This window comes from Clupea harengus, chromosome 5, assembly GCF_900700415.2.
Source record: "Clupea harengus chromosome 5, Ch_v2.0.2, whole genome shotgun sequence".
NCBI lineage: Eukaryota > Metazoa > Chordata > Actinopteri > Clupeiformes > Clupeidae > Clupea > Clupea harengus.
Genome location: NC_045156.1, coordinates 11,666,623 through 11,689,122, shown reverse-complemented (window position 1 = coordinate 11,689,122; position 22,500 = coordinate 11,666,623). Strand labels below are relative to the sequence as shown.

The 22,500-nt window shown below is 45.2% G+C and overlaps 1 protein-coding gene across 2 annotated transcripts in view; it reads right to left on the bottom strand.

Moving 5' to 3' along the window:
• rbms2a (RNA binding motif, single stranded interacting protein 2a) overlaps positions 1-20,900 on the bottom strand; it is a 44,536-nt gene extending 23,636 nt beyond the window's left edge. Inside the window, exons 1-2 of one of the 2 annotated variants that reach the window (XM_031567703.2) lie at positions 20,687-20,900; positions 2,962-3,125 (exon numbers count right to left, since the gene is read on the bottom strand). In XM_031567703.2, the coding sequence (XP_031423563.1) occupies positions 2,962-3,125; positions 20,687-20,758 (236 nt within the window). In that variant the 5' untranslated portion in view covers positions 20,759-20,900. The remainder of the gene's footprint in view (positions 1-2,961; positions 3,126-20,686) is intronic. The other variant, XM_012836295.3, reaches the window with a different exon arrangement.
• Positions 20,901-22,500: the final 1,600 nt, after the last annotated feature.

The window sequence follows — 22,500 nt, the reverse complement described above, 5'->3', positions numbered from 1 at the left end:
CACACACACACACACACAACACTATCAACTCACATAGTGTAACTGGCGAGAGGCAGCCCGCTCACTAAGTCTGGCTTTCTGCATGACTCCCTCAGACGTACACAGAGCCCCCCCCCCCACACACACACACACACACACACACACACACACACACACACACACACACACACTCACACACACAGCTGGCTCAGGGGCCAGGGCAGAGGTAGCCTGTCTCTTCAGGAGTATTAATGACGAATCTGGTGGCGTGTGTTTAGAGAGCCGGGTGCGCTTGGATCGATTTGAGAGGAGCTGCGCTGTCTTGACTGCACACTGCCTGCCTCCTTCTTCTCCCGTTTCCGAGAAGGTTACACCAGGACATCGTCAGGAGCCTTTCCCCTCTCAGGCCTCCTCTCGCTCCCTCTCCTGCTCTCTTTCACTCGCTCCCTCTATCACTTCTCTTGTTTTCTTCCTTCTCACTGCATCCTGAGTTCCATTTCTCTATTACTTTCTCTCTCTCTCTCTCTCTGTTTATCTCTAATTCATCTTCAATTACACAAGTTCTATGACCTTCACTAAACTCCCCCTCTCCTTTTCTCCTCTCTCCCCGTTTATTCTGTCTTTCTTTTTCTTTTTCTTCGACTTTCAGTCTTATCTTGTCTTTTGTGTCTAGGGATTTTGCAGAAATATTTTCCAACTAACTTTCCACCCATTACTAAAGCCGCTGGCAGCATCGCACAAACCCCCTAAGCATGTTGTAGATGATTTAGGAAGTAACTGGTTTACTGCACTTTCACTGTAGTGTTTCATTATGTGAGAAGTTACTACAATGAATGCACGCACACACACACAGGCACGCACACACACACACACACACAGGCACGCGCGCACACACAAATTTCTGATTGGAAAGGAAATGACCAATGACTATTTGACCATAGTTCTGCTTTTTGGTGCATACTTTTGGGTTGTTGAGTAAGTAACTTCAGACAGGGCTAGTGAAAGATCGCCAGGGAGAGAGAGAGAGAGAGAGAGAGATCAGCGGTATTCCTGTGACAACTGAATGCAAGCAGCTGTATCTCTCTCTCTCTCTCTCTCTCTCTCTCTCTCTCTCTCTCTCAGTGTGTGTGTCATCCTGTCATGGAAACCTCCCAGAAGCCAAGCAGAGAGAGGAGGGCCATTAGGGGCCTACAGCACACACTCTCAGCACACACTCTCACACACACACACACTCTCAGCATACACACTCTCAGCACACACACTCTCAGCACACACACTCTCTCTCACACACACACACACACACACACACACACACACACACACACTCACACACTCTCAGCATACACACTCAGCACACATCAAAGTGTTTCCCAGTTGAGTCACAGGTGCAGGAAATAGCACAGCGGCGACATGCCCGCTTAGGTCTCACACACTCCTCACACAGTTGGCAAACGGGCCTTGGCAAAGCTTGGTGATGCTGACAGCGCACCCAAAGTTACCAGACTATTAGAAGAGAACCCTATAGCGTTTGAAACCCCCTCACTCATTGATGTGAAAGCAAAAACAATCTTGGCTTAGGCCTTAGGCTCTGTTCAGCAGGTGGGCTACAATGAAGAAGCTTCAACAGCAATGACGAGTTAAAACCCTAGAATTTACGTTTATTAAAACCTTACCATTTACATTTATTAAAACCCTACCGTTTACATTCAGAATTCAGTTCTAGCGATGGCCATAGGAGAGACAAATGAGGTGATGCCAAATGAGGTCATGTTGTCAGAGTCAGCGTGACCTGTGGTATGTTGATTTATGTTATGTTGATGTCACAAGCCGGCCCTGTTCCTCCAGATCCTGACCCGTGTTTCCTCACGTCCTGCAATCTTGCGCTTTGTGCCGCGAGCTATGTCCCCAGTTTTGGAGTCTAGACCTTCTGGATTTCTGTTGCCTAGCCTGCCAGGTCTGTGAGTTTCGCCTTGCTCTTGTTCTGCTAACGTCCACTGACCTGCCTGCTCTCGTTGGATTCTGCCCGTCTGTGCGTCACCGTGAAGCGAACTTTGGACTGTTTTTTTTGACGGATGGTTTTTGCCTGGCAGCTCATATCAGTTCTATGTCTATTAAATCCAAATCCTATTCATAACTCTGATCAACCGTCTGAGTCCTAGTTTCTCTCCCTCTGGCCTCACCGACCGTGACCGCCAGAGTCAATAACTGTGCAATCGTCTTTGACTGCAGTAGCCAGGTGCATTAGCAAAAAGGCTAAACACGTTGGCTGTTAGCTTGGTTGCTAGGGCACCGCTTGAAGCACATTCCAAGCATGTTTACTTCCTGTGTTATAGTAAGTGCTTTGGGAGGAAGTGGATTTTTTCAGTGCATATAAACACAACGCTAACCCTAAGTGCAAAACAGCACAGCACTCTGAAACACAAGTACAGGCCCGCCATGTGTGTTCCTCGGGCCCAGGGACAAGATCTCCAAGGGGCCCTCACCATAACGCACACACAGATGCTCGTATGCTCCATTTGCGCACAGCAATGCACACACGATGCATGTTCCATTCCATTCCATTTCAAAAGAAAGTTTAAAAATTTAACCAAAAATTGGGGTAAAATCAATACACTAATTTTGATTGGTTGGATCAATGAGCAGCAACACTGAGATTTTGCATGGCACTGAAGTTAAAAAAGCATTATTTTGCATACAACATTTGATATGTTGGAATGTGGATAAGACAATGCATTAGCAACCTAGCTACACAAGTACTTCCTGGATAGCGAGCCCACCCAATAGCAGCCTGTGTATAGTTAGCCTCTAGGAGCTAGCAGAAATCATTCTCATTAGATTAGGGCATGCATACACTTTGCGGCTTGTGGAAACTGAATTAATGACCTGGTAACTGGAAACACCATGACCAAGCAGTTAGCCAACTCAGCTAGCTGAGCCCTGTTTGTGGTTCAAGCACACGAAGCATAGACCTGCTGTACTTACGGTTGGCAGAGCTTAACCAGGTCCTGGTCAGTGGTGCCGGGGTGAAGGCCACGGATGTAGAGGTTGGTCTTGCTCAGCTGTTCCCCTCCAGCGCTGCTGGTGCTGCTACTGTTGTGGTTGGGACTAGGCGGCGCCATCTGGTGGCTGGAGGACACATAGGCCTGCTGTGGAGAGATCGGGGGGGGGGTGGTGGTCAGTGCATTGGCTCAAAATCAACAAGGATCTAGTGGGTATCATGTACGTGCTTGTTCACATAACTTCATCTGCTGCATACTGATGTTGAAGATAGATTTTTCTGTTATGAAATACATATTTGATAGTGGAAGGGGCTTTAAAAAAATTCCTATGAAACGAAGTTCCATTTTCTTTTCTTGGAACACAATGTGTGCACATTTGCACATACAATACAGCAATCACAGCAATCAAAGTCCAACATGAAATACCATTCCAAGAAGTGACATTGATATAGATTAATGTGAGAAATAACTGGCTTAACATCAAGCGTAGAGCTTTGAAATATCCCACCTGGCCGATGATGCATTTTTCAGTGTGAGTTACTGCGGCCCATGAACAGCACGTTTCCCTTAATCTGTATAGTCCTGTCTGCTCTCAACACCTGCTGAACTTTCCTGAAGCCCTGATTTAAAGTCACTTATCACAAAGCACATCAATCAGATGTGCAGGGAGTGACAGACAAAACACAGTTTTCCCAAGAATGATTTTTTTTTTTTCAGGAATATCTCGGAATGTTTGCGGAACAATCTGTCCACTCATTGGCTGGGAGTTTCACATGATGTGCCTGCTAGGCGAGGGCTTTGGGGAAAAACAGGAAAGGAAGAAAAGATGCTTGCCCAGAAGCCACGAAAACCATAACTTTCCCAAACCATCCATTCCCCCCACTTATCTGCGTGCGATAACCAGGCCAATGAACCATCGATCATTGGCAAGAATACACGCAACAATGCAGGGTGTTGGCTTATGAATGTGGGCGTGTGTGCTGACCTGGTACACTGCTCACATGTCGACACACCTCTCTGTTTGGTCCCTCTGGCCTTGCAGTGACCTCTGCGTGACCTGTCCTGCTTAAAATGCTGACTGAACGAGAGTGGCTGCTTTCGCACAACGCTGTGAAAACATAGTGGTAGCAGCTAGCTTGCGGAATGGTATTTAGAGAACCTTTGGTGGTGTTACACGAGAGTCAGAGGCGGGAGGGGGAAACAGAACAGATAAACAAGAGGATTTAACCAGAGTTTACTCTACACCACGCCGCTCCGCTGTTCCAAAAATGTAGCATAATAATGCTTCAGTTCTGTTCTGGAAAGCTAAAAAAAAACATCACACCTTTCATGTGATGCTTCCGAGCACTGCAGCCCTTTTTCAAAAACAGTTTTCAAGCTCTTGTGGCTACCACTGTAGCTTTGTACACTCCAGAAGCAAGGTGTGAGGACACTTTCTTTTAGCAGTGCTCAAACAGCTATCTCCACACAGTCTCTGCCACGCTGCTTTCATCTCCCTCCAGCAGCAGCTAAGCTACAAACACCCCTCTCCCTCAGCGGCACACAAGCCATTGTCTCTTTCAGGGCTAAGAATACCACACACTGACACACACACACCACTGAGCCTTCAACCACACACTGACACATAAACACCACTGAGCCGTCAGACCAAAGTGTCACTGAACTCCGGCGATTAAGACCAAACAACTACGGGGAGTTCAGCTCAGTCCACATTCGAGTTTTGAGTTCGAGTTCGAGGCCCTGGCGTTTGAAAGCAAGCCTCCCCTCTCCTCTCTTCTCCTCTCCTTTTGAGTCACAGGAGCTAGCAGGGGGAAACAAGGGAACTTCACTCAAAGTCACCACCAACAATGATCCCTTTGAAAAGGTCCTCCCCAGCCTTCTACTCATACTTCAACCGCCCCACCCCACTACCCCCGCCCCCATCGACCAAAGCCACGGTTAAAAGCCTAGCATATAGAGCACACTAACCGTGCCACCCCCAGACAAGCCACTCCGTGCGATCGATGTGACGACATCAAAGAGCTGGGAGAAAGGGTAGGGAGGGCAGGGGTGGGAGAAGAGAAAATGGGCCTCACTTTCAGGTTGCCAATAAGCAGTTTGCTGACGCTAGCCAAGGGCTCGGTTTACTTTCACATCCTCTCCGGCCCAGAGCAAAGCGAGGAGGGAAGGAGGGAGCGAGGGAGGGGAAGGGAGGGAGGGAGCCTCACTTCTTGGTCGTATTGACTTTGGCCTGGTTCTTTCTCCGACAGGCATTATTAGGCCTGCCATGGGAGCCGTAACGGAGATTCTTCAGAGAAAATAGAATTAAGTGCGGGGTTAGACTTAATCTCCGTTCCAAAAGAATGCTGCGGAACATAAGATTCTCGATGGGTCATGCTGTGGCGTCTCCTGGTTATGCGGTCAATGCCCATTGTGCTCCCCTTCGAAATGAGTTCTGTGTGGAACACAGGAGATCAAACCCTCAAATGTCCTCAAAAAGCTGCTTTCATCATGTAACTAAGTTGATCTACTGATCTGCTGATCTACTGATCTACGCTGAAGTGCTTTTCTTCAATCTGGCCTTAGTCGGTAAGAGCAAACTCTACCTCAGCCAGCACCGTGTTCACGCACACCCAGCAGCTCTGTGCCAGAGGACTCTGTGCGATCACCATGGAAAACAGCGTGGTGCAAATGGTTGGAATGCAGAAACGAGACCCACCCAACATTTACATCAACTCCTCCACTGGGTTTCTGCTACAGACATTACACTTCCCCTCCCAGGGACCTGGACCCAGGGAAAGCTGCTGCAGTGGTTCTGGACAACGATAGGAGATAAAACTATACGGTCAAGTTAAACAGCCCGTAACTAGGGCCCTGTGATTTCCGCAATCCGAAAACCGCGGACAGAATTGTGCAACTCAGTGATAACTGACTCAGTACAAGTCTTGTAACCGGAAACCGGAAGGTAATCTCCCATTAAAGACGTTTGCATTTTTAAACATTCTATAAAATTGAATTGCAAATGATCGAAAATGAAACTGTGTTTGTAGTCTGGGTTATACTAGCCTCCCTACTCTATTACAATATAGGTCTATTACTCTATTACAATATAGGTCTATTACTAGACAAATACAAATGTGTGTAAAAGCACAGCAGTCTATGTCATGAGTTTTGATTGGAATTGATGATAATCAAATTGATAAAACCAAATCTATAAAAAATGTAAATGGAATATGGAGAACAATGAAACAGAATTTGACAAATGAAACAGATTTCACTGCACGCTTTAGGGTTGGGCAACCCCATTAATTAACAGAAGTAAAAGTCATCCTCAGACATGGAAGTCCAGGAAGACGGAGCAGGGGAGAGTGTGGAGTTTAGTTCAATATTACACTTTCAAAAGAGTTGTGGGTCCTTATCCAGACTATTACTGCCTCTGCAGTATAATAATAATAATTCAGAAGAAGCTCTGTCTGCACAACACTTTCAATGGCCTCACAGAAGTGAATGAGAAAGATAAGTAAGAAAATAGTAGTAAAACAGACAAATGTATGTAAATTAAATAAATAGAAAAGTAAAGAAAATCGTAATATATACATTGAACACGAAAACATTTACAGCGTAATGTGATCTAGTGTTACTTAAGTTGGAAGAAAAAACACATTTATGCGCTGAGGGTGTGTGTGTGCTTTATTTAAGCGGGCTGAGGGTGTGTGTGTGTGTGTGTGTGTGTGTGTGTGTGTATGTGTGTGTGTGTGTGTGCTCTTTTGAATATGCAGCACGTTCATGATCAAATCCCTGTGTTCACGCACTTGTGAGAGTGTGGATAAACCCCAGTGAAGACAGGTATGCTTGTTGACTCTAGTCAGTTTCACAAAGTGTGTTAACATTCCCTGACACTGGTTCCACCATGCCAACTACCAAATAACATTTACATAAATAAATACGTAAAAAACACCCACCCAAAAGACTATGCCCTGTCCCTGCCCCTGCCCCCCCCCCCCCCCCCCCCTCTACCCTCAGCATTTCAGCACTCTTCTCTCAGAGTTACTATAGAGACCGCTCCTATCCCCTCGTTCGCTCGTGGAGGGGTTCAGGCGAGGATGAAATATCCAATTAGAGCGGGCGGCGCAGATCAGCCCGGGGGGTGCACAATGGGGAAATTTGTTCTGGGGCGCGGGGGTCACAGATCACACCCCGCCTGTTTGGGAATACCCCAGCGGGGGCCTGGGGGCTGCACGGGGTCCCGTGGAGAAGAGGTCCGATCGGGGCTAATTACAACCCTCTCCCAAAACAGGACGCAGTACTCCAGTTTTTATGAGGCCTTGGGACACCTCTTTGACCCTTTCTTTTTGTGAGGTAGGAACCTAACCCCACTCCTCCGCACCCCTTCTTCAACAGCCCTCCTGCCCCTCCCCAGCCCTCCGCACCCCTACCGCACCCCCACCCCACGCCTCCTTTTGAGACTCATTTGGGGAGCTTTAATCCCTCTCTTCCTCCCACGGATGTCTACGGAGAAAAGACGCTCTGTGTTTTCTTAGAGCGCTGGATACAATCGGCATGTACCGGCAAATTAGAGCACAAAGGTGGACCAAAGTGGCCTCTCTCTCATACACACAAAGAAACCCACATGGGCACGCATACACACACACACACACACAGATACACACACACACACACACACAGATACACACACACACACACACACACACGTATAAACCCACACACACTGGGGTACAATATGCAAATATGTAGGGCCAACATTCACACACAAACACACATTCAGTACAACACATTCAGCACAAAACATTCAGTACAACACATTCCTTAATGAAAGCATTTGAGGACCTATGATCAAATCCTGGAATCTTTTACAGCGGAGTCATGAAAACAAAAGACACACCAGTGTTGATTACTCACATATTATTACACATGTTATAACACGTATTTTAACTTACAAACGTAACCATTCCTATTGGTAAGCATGTCAAGCAAGTGGTGTTATCTGGGAGTCTGCTGGCACTCTACTACTTCCCTTTCCGATGCTTGTTCAATAACTTGTTCAACATCTGTTTAGCAAAATGTGTAGCCACCACAAAAACAACATGGAGTGATTTGGCACCCAATCATGCATGCACCGACACACCTGTGTGTGAGGGAGATCAGCTAATACTGAAAGTATCGCCCGTCTAGAGTAGCGTGTTTGTTAGGTGTTTGTCAAGGCCTGGTCGTGGGACACTGCAGCGCCAGCTTTCACTCACGCTTTCATGAGCATTCCAGCCCCATTCAAACTCTCATATTTCTCTCTCCTCCCATCCTTGCAGCCGCAGCCCAAAATGAAATAGTATATCTGAGGGAGGGAGCAAAAGAGATTTGATGATTAACTCTCCAAATTACTTTGAGCCAGTGGGGGTCTCAGACGGTGCCACTAACCCAGCATCAAACATGGGCACCATCTGCCTAATTCAAAAACGTAATACACGCGCGGATTAAAAATTGTAATTTCATTTTAGAGAAGAAAAAAAAACAGTAAAAAAAAAAAAAAAAAAAAGTGAAGCTGCATCTATCCAACTCTACAGACTATCAAGTTTACAAGCAATATCATCTAGACCAATACTCAAGACAACCTTGACAGCTGATGGCTTTAATGATGATGACCCATAAGTGTGCCAACGTATCGGTAACTAAAAAGGTCGTCATTCACCGTCTGTTGCCTTGTTATTGAATCGCATATCTGCTCACTCAGCGAGTGGAGGTTTGGCAGTGGATAAGCCCAAGTTCAGTGAGTGTGCACCTGGTGAACCCACGAGGCATAGCCAGGATCGGCCCGGTGTGTCTGGCACATCTCTTATTGACTTACGCACTGTCAGATGAGCTCACTCATGCCAATATGATTAACAGGAGCGCAAAGCCCAGGGCCTTGGCCTCAGCTACATAGATACACACAAGCACACACACATGTTGTCTGGCGTGCGTGCACAGACACAGATATACATACACACACACACACACACACACACACACATACACACACACACAGGTATACCTACTAGGGCTGCAGGGGTATAGAAATATCTTTACCGCGGTATTCGAAGAATGTCACCTTGCGGTTTGTAGGAATACAGTAACCATCTCCCCGGTGTTTCCTTCCGGCCAGGTGGTTATGTTTTTCTTTTGGTTTGTTTGTCTGTCTGTAAGCAGTGTTACGCAAAAACAATCAGTCCGATCTTCATGAAACTAAGTTTCATTTTGTTTTGCCTTGGTAGAGGTCTAGGTCTAGTTCATTCCTTTGACGTTACTTGTCTGTTAATATGTTGACATTGTTGAGCTGAGTTTAAGGAGTTACAAAGAAACATAATTAAAAAGATTTCTGCATGGCATGTCTAGCCTGTCTGTTAACATTGCTATGATGTGTAGTCATGAGGATTGGTTGCGATAACAAATGAAGCAGACACGTATAGTTACATGTTACATGTCATATTCACATTTCATTGGATGCAATATTTACATATTTGCGTTTTTTAAGCAATTAATGGTCAGTTGACCTGAAGGTTACAATGACGTGATGTGCTAGCGTGATGTGCTAGCTAAATGTTATTTGAATGCTCAGCGCAGAGGTCTGGGCATTTTAGAAAAAAAGACTAGTGTGCTATGGACGTCATCCTTTTCAAAATGCGGCTACATGCAGCACTTTGAGATAAGGGGGCGGGGGGTGGGGGGGGGGGGGGCTGTTGTGACAGGAATGGTGGTGATAGGCTCAAAACCGCAGTAGAACTCCTTTAATGTATCACTTCCCTCTAGCTGTGTTCCTGAAAAGCAGTGCGGTGGTGACTGTCTGTGACCTCAGACACGGCACTTTCATTAAGGTTCTCAGGACTGCACGCTCCCTGAAGCACCTGGGGGAAATCATTTCAGAGTTTCATAACTTTGGAGGGAAAACACACAAACACCACAGCGCTACCTTGCCCTATAACACGCTGACATAGAAGCTAGGGGCACTTAGCAAGCAAGCGGTTTTTTTGTTACGGCCGCTCTGGTCTTAATTAAGCCACTCAATGTCTCAGGGTGAGCTTCCCCTCCTAAACACTAAACATATCCACCTACTCACTAATCTGTATCAGTGTCCTACATCTTTGTCTGTCTGTATTTATTTAATTCCCACAGTCTCTCCATTGCCTCTGGTAAAAGTCTTTCCAGGTATTTAATATGACGCACACAATGTGTTTGCATCTCCATCTCCATCTCCCTCTCCATCTCTCTCTCTCTTCATCTCTCTCTCTCTCCATCTCTCTCTCTCTCTCTCCATCTCTCTCTCTCTTCATCTCTCTCTCCATCTCTCTCTCTCTTCATCTCTCTCTCCATCTCCATCTCTCTCTCTCTCCATCTCTCTCTCTCTCTCTTTCTCTCCATCTCTCTCTCTCTGGGTGGGTTTTTCTTGTTTTGACCCCCATCTGCCTCTAATAGCATTCCTGCAATGTCCCTGAAGGTAAGGCAAAGAACTCCATTCTCTTTTCCCTGACCTCTCTGATCCCTGCCCCCTCAGCACACCTGTTCCACCTCCCTTGCACACACACACACACACGCACACACGCACACACGCACGCACACACGCACACACAAACACGCACACACACACACACACACACACACACACACACACACACACACACACACACACACACACACACACACACACACACACACACACACACACACACACACACACACACACACACATACAAACACAAACACACACACACACACATCTGCCCAGCTGGCTCTGGACAGCTACCATCTGCTGCTGCTTGATGTTGCTGCTGAATGCCTGGTTTCGTGTGTGTGTGTGTGTGTGTGTGTGTGTGTGTGTGTGTGTGTGTGTGTGTGTGTGTGTGTGTGTTTTTTTTTGGCTTCATGTCAGGCTGTTTGACTGCTGGCTTGAAGGTAAGGGTGGAAGAGTGTGTCCAAACAGACTGAACACACAAACACAAATTTAATTCTTGCTGCTTAAGATTAAAACCTCAGCCATACCAAGAGCCAAGTACTGGGCACACATCAAAGAGTAGTTTGCTGACTACGTCTCAAAAACATACAAAATATCTGAACTGCCTTCGGAGATCAGATTTCGGGTTGTATACTGCTTTATGACTTCATAACGTGTGTTTTTATACACTGATAACTGCACACATGTGTTTTATGTGTGTTGTGCATAGTATGTGAATTCTAGGAATGAATCGTTACTATGACTTGCATCACTGCATTGCATTATAACTAATAACACATTATAACGCCTGCATTATTTAATTTAACTCGACAGGCACTTCACCTTTATTCAAGTTCCGCCACCCAAAGTAAGGTTAAATAAAGAAGTGCATGAAGTGGCGTTGGCATGACAGGCTGCACACACACACACACACACACACACACACACACACACACACACACACACACACGCCTGGGGAGTTGCAGACGGGGAGAGCTCCTGCTGGGAGAACAGCTTGTCTCTGCGACCGTGTGAAGAAGGACAGGACATCCTCTCGCTGTCAGACGCCGATCCTTATCAGGGAGTCGTTTTCATGACCCATACCACATTCCTGCCAAGTGACGGGTGACGGACTGCAAGGAGAGGCGGCCCAGACACGTCCCCGGCACATCTCTTTGTCTCTCCCTTCCTCTCGTTTCGGCTCGCTCTGCTTCACCTCTCTCTCTCTCTCTCTCTCTCTCTCTCTTTTTCCTATCTCTGTCTCGCTCACTTTCACCCTCTCTTTTTCTCTTTTGCTCTCTCCATCTTGATAAGTCACTCTCCTTATCCGTTTGTCTCAGTGCTCCTTCACTCTCGCTCTGTCTTTGTCTGTGTACCTGTAGAAGTGCAGTGTATGTGTCCCCCCCCCCCCCCCCCATGACTTACAGCGTGCTCGGACACCAATCGGCCCTGGGTGAGGTGTTGTCTGGGTTGCGTTGCCACTTACTGTATGTGTTCTTTTACTACAGTTCAATGATGGTCTAATTATAAAGACAGAAAGCCATTTGCTTGTGACTATACACATACCTGTGTACGCACACACACACATATAAAAAACACACGCACACACACACACACACAACTAGTTAAGCTAACAATAGAGAGCTGCGACACCAGCATGCTGGGTATCAGATAGCTCTCGGTCAACTGTCATTTCTAACACACCGGCAGGCAATCTCTGCCAGCACGGTATCTGGTTTCCACCCAGGCTGCACCAGGACTGCCCCTCATCCCCTCGGCCGCCTCTTCTTTCAGGTGCTCACCTTGAGTTACCCCCATGGCTTTAGCACAGGCGGCCAGGCGGCGGGGGAGGGGGTGTGTGTGTGTGTCGAGGGTTCGTTTTAAATGTTACAAGTCGCAGCAGGACACACGCAGCCACTGATAAACCTATAGGGAGGTCGGGTGGGGGGGTAAAGGGGGCATCAGAACTGACACTCACATCTGTCCTACTCCAGACCACCACCTCAGCAAATGTAACCCCCCCTCCCCACACACACACACACACACACACACACACACGCGCGCGCGCGCACACACACACCCGCCACCGTCACCACCAAATGGACATGAATATTAGATAACAATAATATTCCATGATGTGAGTTTTTTTCTGTAATACTCCCTTTCCCAACTACACAACAAACAACTTGCCTTATAACCTCATTCTCTGAAGTGGAAATGGCATTAAAATGTATCCAATGCCGAAAATAGAATGACAGGCTGAGAGAAAAAATAGAACAAACAGCAAGAAGTTATTTAAAGTTTAAGTGTCTGTTCAGAGACAGCCAAAAATAAAAATTATACGAAAATATATAAGTGCCTCCGTACAAAGAAATTGTCATCAATGACAAGCCTGAAACATAAAAAAGCAACTAATGATTCAGAACAAATCAAACAAGCTGCTTGTGCTATCCCACAGCGAGACTCGTGACTAGCCTTTTCTGCGTCAACTAATGAAACACATAAGAAACCACAGGGACAAATTGTGTTCCTCCAACGGCTCTGTGAACACACTATTGGTCATGAAAGCAAACATAATCACCCCACTCGTGCATAAATGGGGAAATCAAGGGCCAAAAACCACATGGCAACTCTTCATCATTTCAACACACACATTTCTCACATTTCTCCCAGGCACCGCTAAAACCTCTGAGCCGGCGGAGTATCACATTGCTATACGGTGAACCCGAGGCAACCGACACATGCCAGACAATAACCTTCCCCATCTGCAGTCTGGATCTCCAGTCTATGGACAACCAGAAGAAATCTACCCCAGGGCTCAATGCGAGCTTTCTGCACATCCACCCGTCCTCCCCCAAATCCTCTTGTGAAATGTGTCAGGGAAGGTGTTGGGTGGGGTCGGGCGTTGAGGGGGGCCGGGGTGTTCTGGAATTCCAAGGCTGTTGTGAATGACATTCTGGAATCTCTGGAGTAGAAAGGGCATGGGGGGTAGTTGCTGTGGGAGGTGTTGGCGGGGGAAGGGGGGGATATTTTGTCCTGGTTTTCATTAGCTAGTTATGAAGGGGGGGGGGAGATGTTTGACAGCAACAGTTTGATTCAAAAGGCCTTTTGGTGTGGAGTCAAGCCGCGGGTATTTAAAATTCAAAGGCATTGCATGTGAAGCGGGTGCTTCTGCAGCTCTACCCTTGGGGAGCGTGCTGAATGAGCCGTTTGTTAGCCACTGAAGGACACTTAACATCCGTCATTTGTGTTGCATGAGTAGCACTGCCTGTCTTTTCCGTCGGCCGCTAACCGCTAACGATATAAAGGATGGGTTCTATTCACTGACCTTCATCTGGATGTTTTTTGCCTCTCATAGTAGTCTCTAATATTTTTTACTTTTTATTTTTATGTTTATATATTTTATTTTATATATTGTTTTTCTCATGCTCTGTGGTACTTATTATGTTTTTTATGTTTATTGTCTGCACCAATATGCCAAAACAAATTCCTGGTAGGCGTAAACTTACTTGGCAATAAAAACAATTCTGAATTCTGATACTTCCATTGTTTAGATGGTCTATGTATGCTCTGCCGAGAGCAGAGAGCCAGGCTACAAGACTGTACCCCCTCTCTATCTTGGACAATGAAGGTATCATACACAAATCCAACAAAAACAGCATGTGACACACTAGTGTGAGAGTTTCTATTTAGAATCTGATTATTTACGGACAACATCCACCAGGTCCAAGAATCAAACCAACTGAGCGGAGGACCTGCAACAGCACATTTTACACTATGCAAAAATAAATATGTGTTTTCTTGATAAACGCATTAATTCTTATCGAAGCTAAATGCTTGCATCCATATGAAAAGTGCAACACATTTTGAAAGAGTGAGCCCAGTGGAAGGTGCACAGGTAAAACAAGTTATGCACCCATATGTCAATGGCTGGATGACTGTAACAGATGACAGCCATGTTTGTTTTACTGCGCGTTACCAATTGCTGGCTGATGTGCCAGTGCATGTGTGCAAGCAACTTTAAAGCATTCAAAATGGATGGCTTAAATACCTCAGCACAGCAATATTTAACCAAATGACAAAAATATGGCCCATATTATGATATACAAACAATATAATGTGAAATGGCTATAATAACAGCTATCCTATCACTTTGATTTAAAACAGAGTTTATACTTCATCTTCTTAACATACTAAATCTTGTTATTCTTACATAAGTGCAGTGCATATCCAGAAATGTTTTTGATGTGTGCAATTTTGCACTATTACTAGTAGTTGTGGCGGTTCTGTGAACAAGAGAGAGGGGGCTTCTGGTTAATGTAATTTTTGCAAAGTATTTTCAAAGGCACTGAGATAACCCAAAACCCTGAGCCATCTGGTTCTATAATCACCTCTCTTACATACAAAGGGCCTTTTTTTCAACCCTCACTTTTCCAACCCTCACACGTTTATTTTGTGTTCACCCTTTTATTGACATTCATGGCACAGGAACAAGAGAGCTGGCAAGTGAGCGACAGACATGTAGAGAGAGAAAGAAACAGACAGATAGAGAGATTGAGAGATAGAGAGATTGAGATATAGGCTGAGATATGCACGGAATTAAACACACCCACACTCACCTGACCTCTGAGTGAACTATCTCTCCTCAACAAAATCCAAACTTTTCTTTTTACTACTGATAATGGACTGAAAAGAATGGCACAATAGTAGACTTGAAAAGATAGTGCTGACTGAGGTTCCTCAGCACATCTCAAGCACTAGAGGCTTCCACTTGTCATAAAATGGGTTCCGCAGCATGGACACGCAGGGGGGAACAAGAGAACCGACATCTCCTTTAGAGTGTCACCCTGCCCCCTTTTTACACGCACTCTTTTACTCCATCCCCTTTTTGATGTGCATCATAACTTGAGCCTTTCATCATGAAGAAACTCAGGCTCTACTCAGCTCCCTTTGATGCCTTCAACTCATCGCTTCTGCATCCGCGCGTTTAGAAAGCCGTACCAGATGTCTTTTTAGAGATCTTACCAAAAGTGGTGCAAACACTCTCTGAACTCCAATGTAACTCCTTTTTTTTTGCTGGGAGTTCTAAGTGGCTGACGGCATTAAGGGTTTTGCCATCCACTGCAGCGGGGGCATCCTGGCCTCAGGAACCATCGGTAGGAACGCCGGTTCCAGCTCAGGTTCCTCAAGAACAAACCTGGCTGAAGAGTTCATTCCAACCATGAATACAGCTGACACAACACATCAGCCCAATAGTTGAGGGTTAAAACTAACTGAATAGCCCCCTTCCTTCAAATATGCAATTTGACTAGGTGAAACATAAATATGGTAGTTGGAACAGAGGAGGTGGGCCACTGCCGAGTTGAGCTGTGTGCTACGCCTTGACATAGGGGTTGTTTGGGGTAGAAAAACAGACCCCAGGCATGGGCAATTGCCCGTTTTCAAAGTTGAGGCACATGGGGAGGAAAAGAAAAACATACGCTAACTCTTGCCAACAGCTGAACCAATAGCATGGCACCATATTTCTCTGCATCTGTAAAAAATACGGCTGATTGTAAGTTACACTTCCGAGCTTATCTCTCCTTCTCTGCAGTGGAGGGATGAGTGAGGATACACAGCTGACCATGCACTCAGAGTCAATTATTAGTCAGTTAGGATGAACTAAACACAATTACACTAAAAAAAGAAAGAGGGGTACATAGATAGATAGATGAATAGACAGACAGACAGACAGACAGACAGACAGATATACGGATAGATAGATAGATAGATAGATAGATAGATAGATAGATACATAGATAGACAGACAGACAGACAGACAGATAGACAGACAGACAGACAGATAGATAGATAGATAGATAGATAGATAGATAGATAGATAGATAGATAGATAGCCAGATAGAGAGAGAAAGAGATACATGTTTACTTACTGTTCCTCCACCTCACACTAATGTGTCTGACAAGGCATTTTCCTCGCCCACACATCACCCAAATCACCTAAGTTCTCTTATTCCTCATCGGGGGACATGCAGTAGAGAAGACACAGCCCTTTATAAACACTTTTTAGTTACTCGTTCATATTCTTTGCCCAACTAAACTTAAATTAATGACTATGGGGAGCCCCCAGGGATTACGAACCCGAATCAGGGTAAAGAATTAAATCAGATACACACCCTGGTCCCCGTAGGCACCCAAACATCATGCAACAACAGGCTCTTCATATAACACAGGTTATTCACATGTCCCCAAGTAGTCTGTGAGCTCTTTATCCATAACCACTGGCTCGCTTTTTTAAGCAGTCTAAGACAACTCCTTTAAAGCTCCTTTGACTGACCATCCTCGAAAACCAAAAACAGAAGGGCTGTGGTTGATTTAGCTACAAAGCCTCTAACACCTATCTCCACTGGTCTTGTGTGTGTGTCTCATTCCTTCGCTTCCGCTACCAGTTCCGTATAATTTAGCTTCGTCCTTTCAAAGGCTTCCTCCATCGCATTTTCAAAGGGAATCATTAACTCAATAAAGTAAACAATGCACTTACACTCAGAATACAACACCACGCCTGGTCTCATAGCAGTCACAACAATACACTGTGGAACTTGAAGTTGCCCTCCAACATCAGCCAGCATTCTCCAATCCTGTGCTTTGACACATTTTCCAGAACAGTCCGTACGTGCCTGGTGTCCACATTTCTGCTCGTCGTGCACAAAACGAATTCTACTGCCCCTGTCATTAACCTGCAAAGAGGTAACTACGTTAACTAATTTATTCTCAAACAAACACGCTAATGATTTTAAAACGTGATTATGTCTCCACGTGTAGCGACCCTGGGTTAAACTAGTTTGATAACCGGACAGAAGATGTTTTAATGAACTAACACCGATACACAACCTGCAGCCTCCGTCTCCACCCATGCACTGAGGTTCTGCAGAGTTGGGAGGACATCTTAAGTGGCTCCAAAAACGAAGTTAACGTATTTAGCGTTACAATTCTATTACCCCATACTTTCCAACTATCATCTAACCCAAACCCTGCTCTTCAACGCTGTCCCTGCCCAATGATATCCCTATGTTGTAATGAGCCTTGTGCATGTTGAACCATTTCACGTGGATTCTAGTTCTTCCCTGTTTTCACTGTTGTAGCAGTGTTCTTGACTGCTGGATCCGTAGACTGTGATCACTTAACACATTTGAACTCCTCCACAAAGGTGCCGTGCACACGGAGTCTAGTTTGCCTGAACCCGGATTCATTTTTCACACGGATCGTAAGCTGGCCACTGGTAACACCAAAATGTATTTCCCATACAATACTACAGTACTTAGACAACATGGCACCCCAAGCCACTTCCTAGGTGCCTTATTCATGACTCTCTAAAAATGATCAGGTAATTGCTTGACAATTCAAAAATTGTGTTCTAAAATATGAATACAAAATCTCAATTGCCCACTTCTACTGAACCAAATTCATTCCTATGTAAGATCTAAACATTTAATCAAACAAATTGTTTTCAGAAACGACTATACCTTTCCCAAGGTACTGATCCAGTTTCCTGCTCTGAGTAGAGCAGGTGGCTCTGCTGCCCAACAGGGATTAGGCATAATAACAACACGGCTTTGGGAAATCTTCAACTGTAGCTACTGACAACATTTTTGTCTCTGGATCCAAAAATGCAGTCATGCCCTATTCGCAAAAGTTATTCCCGCAGTACCCACTACAATTACTGGGTATTCTCAGCTATATTCAGCATCTTCTCAAAATGTCTCTACATTATTTAATTGCCGGGTCACATAAACAAACAGCATATACTAACAGTATCAGTCAATGGTAAAAAATACCAGGTTTCAGAAAGAAATCCTAACCTTAAGCCTACTGCCAGGGCTACAGCTTCTGTGTCCAAGGAAAACCTTCGATGTCAAACTTTCATTGAATAATTGACCACTGAGTGGAAATCTCTCACTGGTGTTTACTTTACGAGGCAAAAAATAAACAAAGGCTACAGTAATGACCCATGGCTTATTTGACTATCTGGCGACCTCGGTGAGACATTCCGACTTTTTACGTACAAAGGTTGACGTCGGGCTAGAACAACAGCCAGCAGCCTGGCTGGCTCACGGCACACCTCCCTCCCTTCTGTATAATACAGCGGATCAAAAAAAAGGCTCCTAATTATAGGCTTTAGGCCGACTGCAACACCTCGCCCCAAATCTGTCCAACAGGGTAAGGGCAAATTACTGATGCCCGATGGCGAACAAATGCAGGTAGTAGTTGTCTTGTGGAGGCGGATATATATTGGAGGGCTTTTAAGGACAAACACAAGTATACACCTGAATACATACTTCATTCCAACAGGTATGCCGAAGAGATTATCCTGCTGTGGGGCTATGCATAAAGAGAAGTTCAGGTTAGGTCAAACTGAGGGTGTGTGGACGCTTTCTGTTCAACTTTGTTAAGAGCACTCCATCTCCAAGCTTAGGGAGTTGTCTACCACATGTTATGTGTATGTAAGGGTGGCTTACTGTCCCCCTCTCTGCCCTCCTAAGATGCTAGTGTCCGAGAGCAGAGAACCAAACAACATAACATAACCTTTTGCAAAGTGCTGTGCACTGAAGAATGATTTCATGTGTCCTAAATATCTGTAACTTTAAAAGACATCAAAGCTGAGGCTAAGTGGATTGGTGCAGGAGTCACCCCAACACTCGGGTTTCAATCACAGCTCTCCAAATATTTATCCGTGACGATCGAACACGATCACACTCCTGCGTTGTCAGATGTCGCAATGGATTGTCACTATGACGCAGCCAAATCGAAGCACATCCATGCGCGCGCATGCAAACAAACACGCTCGCACGCACAACCACACACGCATTTACACACGCATACTCGCCTCCCCTGAAGCTGTCCTAACGATACCCTTTATTTGTCTCAAGGTAAACTTACACCGTAACAACACACTGTTGCTCAACGAGGCCATGAAAAGGGTAGAGCCGAAGAGTTTCACATAATCTAAACAAATCAAAGCAACCCAGGAAACTGGCAGAGTAGACACTGAAATAATATCATGAGCACACACTGAGTAGGAGATGCTACTGAATAAAATAGGTCAAAAACTGAGTTGAGTAGAGACAATTGCATTATTCATTATGTAACATAATTATCTGACCAGAAGAATCTATCGTAATGTGGATAAAAGGTCTAGCCTACTTGTTTCTTTTTTGGTATGGCTACATCTATTCCTGGTCGGTGTATCAATTATGCTTTCAAACCAAGAAACAAAGATGGATGCTATATTTGTTGCAATTAATTATTGTTGTTTTTTCACAGTTCTTTTTTGCCAAACAGGAATGACGTTAAACATCTGTCTCAGTCATTCGTTCTTCCACAAACGCAACTGTCCATGTCAACGGTTCATGTCCATGGGCAACCATGGATAAATGGAAGAAATGCAAGCACACTCTGACACGCATTGATTCTGACGGCAACAGCACGATAAAACACAGGTAGTTTGTTATGTAAGTGTAATCCTAGGCGTTGGGGTACATTAACAAAACCTTCGAGGTGATTTAAAAAGCAAGTGTTCTTTCATACGAAACTTTCCACGATAAAGCCCATCAGAGGCTTTGTGTGGAGGTCTAGACCAAGTGCTTTTTCCTATTCATAATTTCGCAGAGCGACAGTCATCGTAGGTCGTAAAGGGATTTGAGGGGTGGGGCGTCTTTCCACCCTTCACCAAAAAAAAAACTTTGCCCAACTTACACGGTTCATTGGTCTATGTCTACCATTTTCATTTTATTCCAACACGGTTTATCGATTACATTGCTATCTTTCCTTGTCTTCTCTCTATAGCACTCTCTTAACAGGCACACCGCTTTCCACCGTTTCCTAGCTAACTTCGTACCTTCCGTTCTATCTGCCTTATTTCTATGTGCAAGAACCATTACAACAAATCCGAAGCACTAGAATAAAACTTGCTCCAAAGCCCAACCAACATTTCCCAAAAAACTAGCGAGGCCATTTCACCGACAGAATTTAAAAGCACATCCACACACGCACATATCACGGTGCGGGTGCAGCACAGTTAGGCAGCAATGTTCTCCACGAAGACTGAAGTTGATTTTTGTGCGGCCCCGCTCGTTCAAGGACACTGCAGTTTACTGTCATACAGAAAATAGCTTTCTGTCGCGACTGATACAGGGGTGCGCCCCACCGGGTGGCCGAGAGCGGCCGAAAAGAGAAAAACACCCATTCGCTTTACCTTTTTACTGTTTCTGTTGTTGTAGCCGTTGTATGGATTGATTCCAGTCCTTGGCGGGACGGAGAGCAGCATTTTTCTCAGCGCTATGTCCGGAGCGGCGAGTACTGCCAAGGCTGCCAGCTGACGTCAGCTCGGGAAGTTAAGCTTGGAATCAGGGGGGGCGCGATTCGAGTCCCGCCGCCGCCAGGGTTGCTGCCGAGCGGCCTGGGTCCTAGCGCCACGGCCAGGCAACGCGATAGTAAGGTAACCCACGAGTTTTCACTATCAAGAGTTGGACCGGTGGAAGGCTAGTGACCTAGTTCTGAAGCGTGCGCTGGAACTTATAAAGCGCTATCTCAAACGATGTTTACGTAAAACCCTCGCATAAGTCTCAAGCCATTCGTTTACAAATCTCTCTAATTTAGCCCCATGAAATAGGTTTACAAAAGAGAGAAAAAAATAATAGGCTACGACATTTTCATTTCGGAATTATGACGCCCATGCGGTTTTTGTTTGGTTAAAATACCTACTTCTCCAGGGAAGTTTAATGTAACACTTCAGAGTTTAAAATAATGCTATATTTCCCTCATTACACTGATGGAGATGGCCTTGATAATGACTTATTATTTAGTATACAGTACACAGTACATTTCAGGCCAACTTTCAGTAAGGGATATTCCCCAAATATCAACACCATTCGAGGACCTAAGCTAATTGGGCTTTATGAACGCAGTATGTTTAGACTCAATAAAACAATTTGAGATTTTGAGTCCCTATCTCCCTCTACTGGAGATGGAGAGGCTCGATTGCTCGGATGAATGTTTCTGGAGAGAATTGTTAACACTGTCTTGTTTGTTTAAATTAATGTTTGAATGCAATATTTGTTTTTCAACACTCAGGAATTTCCATCTCATCCTAGACTGCACATGAAATGCAGTGCAGGGCCAGTTCGAGCTGATTCTACATCTAAAAGGATTCTAAAACTATTTCTGTATTTCAAATAATATCTCATATTGGGAATTGTGAAAAGGCATGCAAACCACATTTCTCATAATACTATTCTACTGCCATATATCCTGCGTCAGGTTAAGACCATTTGAACAGTGCAACTGGCATTGCCAGCGGCTGTGAAACAGAATGACATTGTTGCGTCGCTCTGGTGACAATAATATTGTTTGGACATCAACAGGCTGGTTGCCAGGCAACCCAGCCCCCTCTGTCTTGAGCAACTTGATTTGCAAATCTGCATCAGTGAGCTACTGTGAGTGTGTGTGTCTGTGCCTGTGCCTGTGTCTGTGTCTGTGTCTGTGTGTGTGTTCAATTAAATGTGTTTGTATGTGCATACATGTTTGTATGTTGCAATACATTACAAAAAAATTGTGTGAGAGAGAGAGAGTTTGTGTGTGTGTGTGTGTGTGTGTGTGTGTGTGTGTGTGTGTGTGTGTGTGTGTGTGTGTGTGTGTGTGTGTGTGAAATGAGAGAGAGAGAGAGAGAGGAAGAAAGGAGAGGGGGACTGGGTGGGTGTGAGAGAAAAAGGGGGCCAGCTAATCCCATTCCTTTTGTTCCTCTTTCTAAACACAGACTACATTAGCCTGCACACTTCAAGGAATGAACTCCGGGCCTGAAAACCGTGCGGATAAAGCCACTTCCCGGTCACGCCGAGGTCAGACCACACAGTCCCAACTGTCTGTCCCAGTGACGGAGGTTCTGTTTGACAACCCACACAAGATAAAGTCCTTCCCTGCTCTCCATCTGCCCAGGGACGCCTCACTGGGGGCCTCCTGGCTCTTTGTCTAGGAGTGTGTGTGAGTGTGTGTGTGTGTGTGTGTATGAGC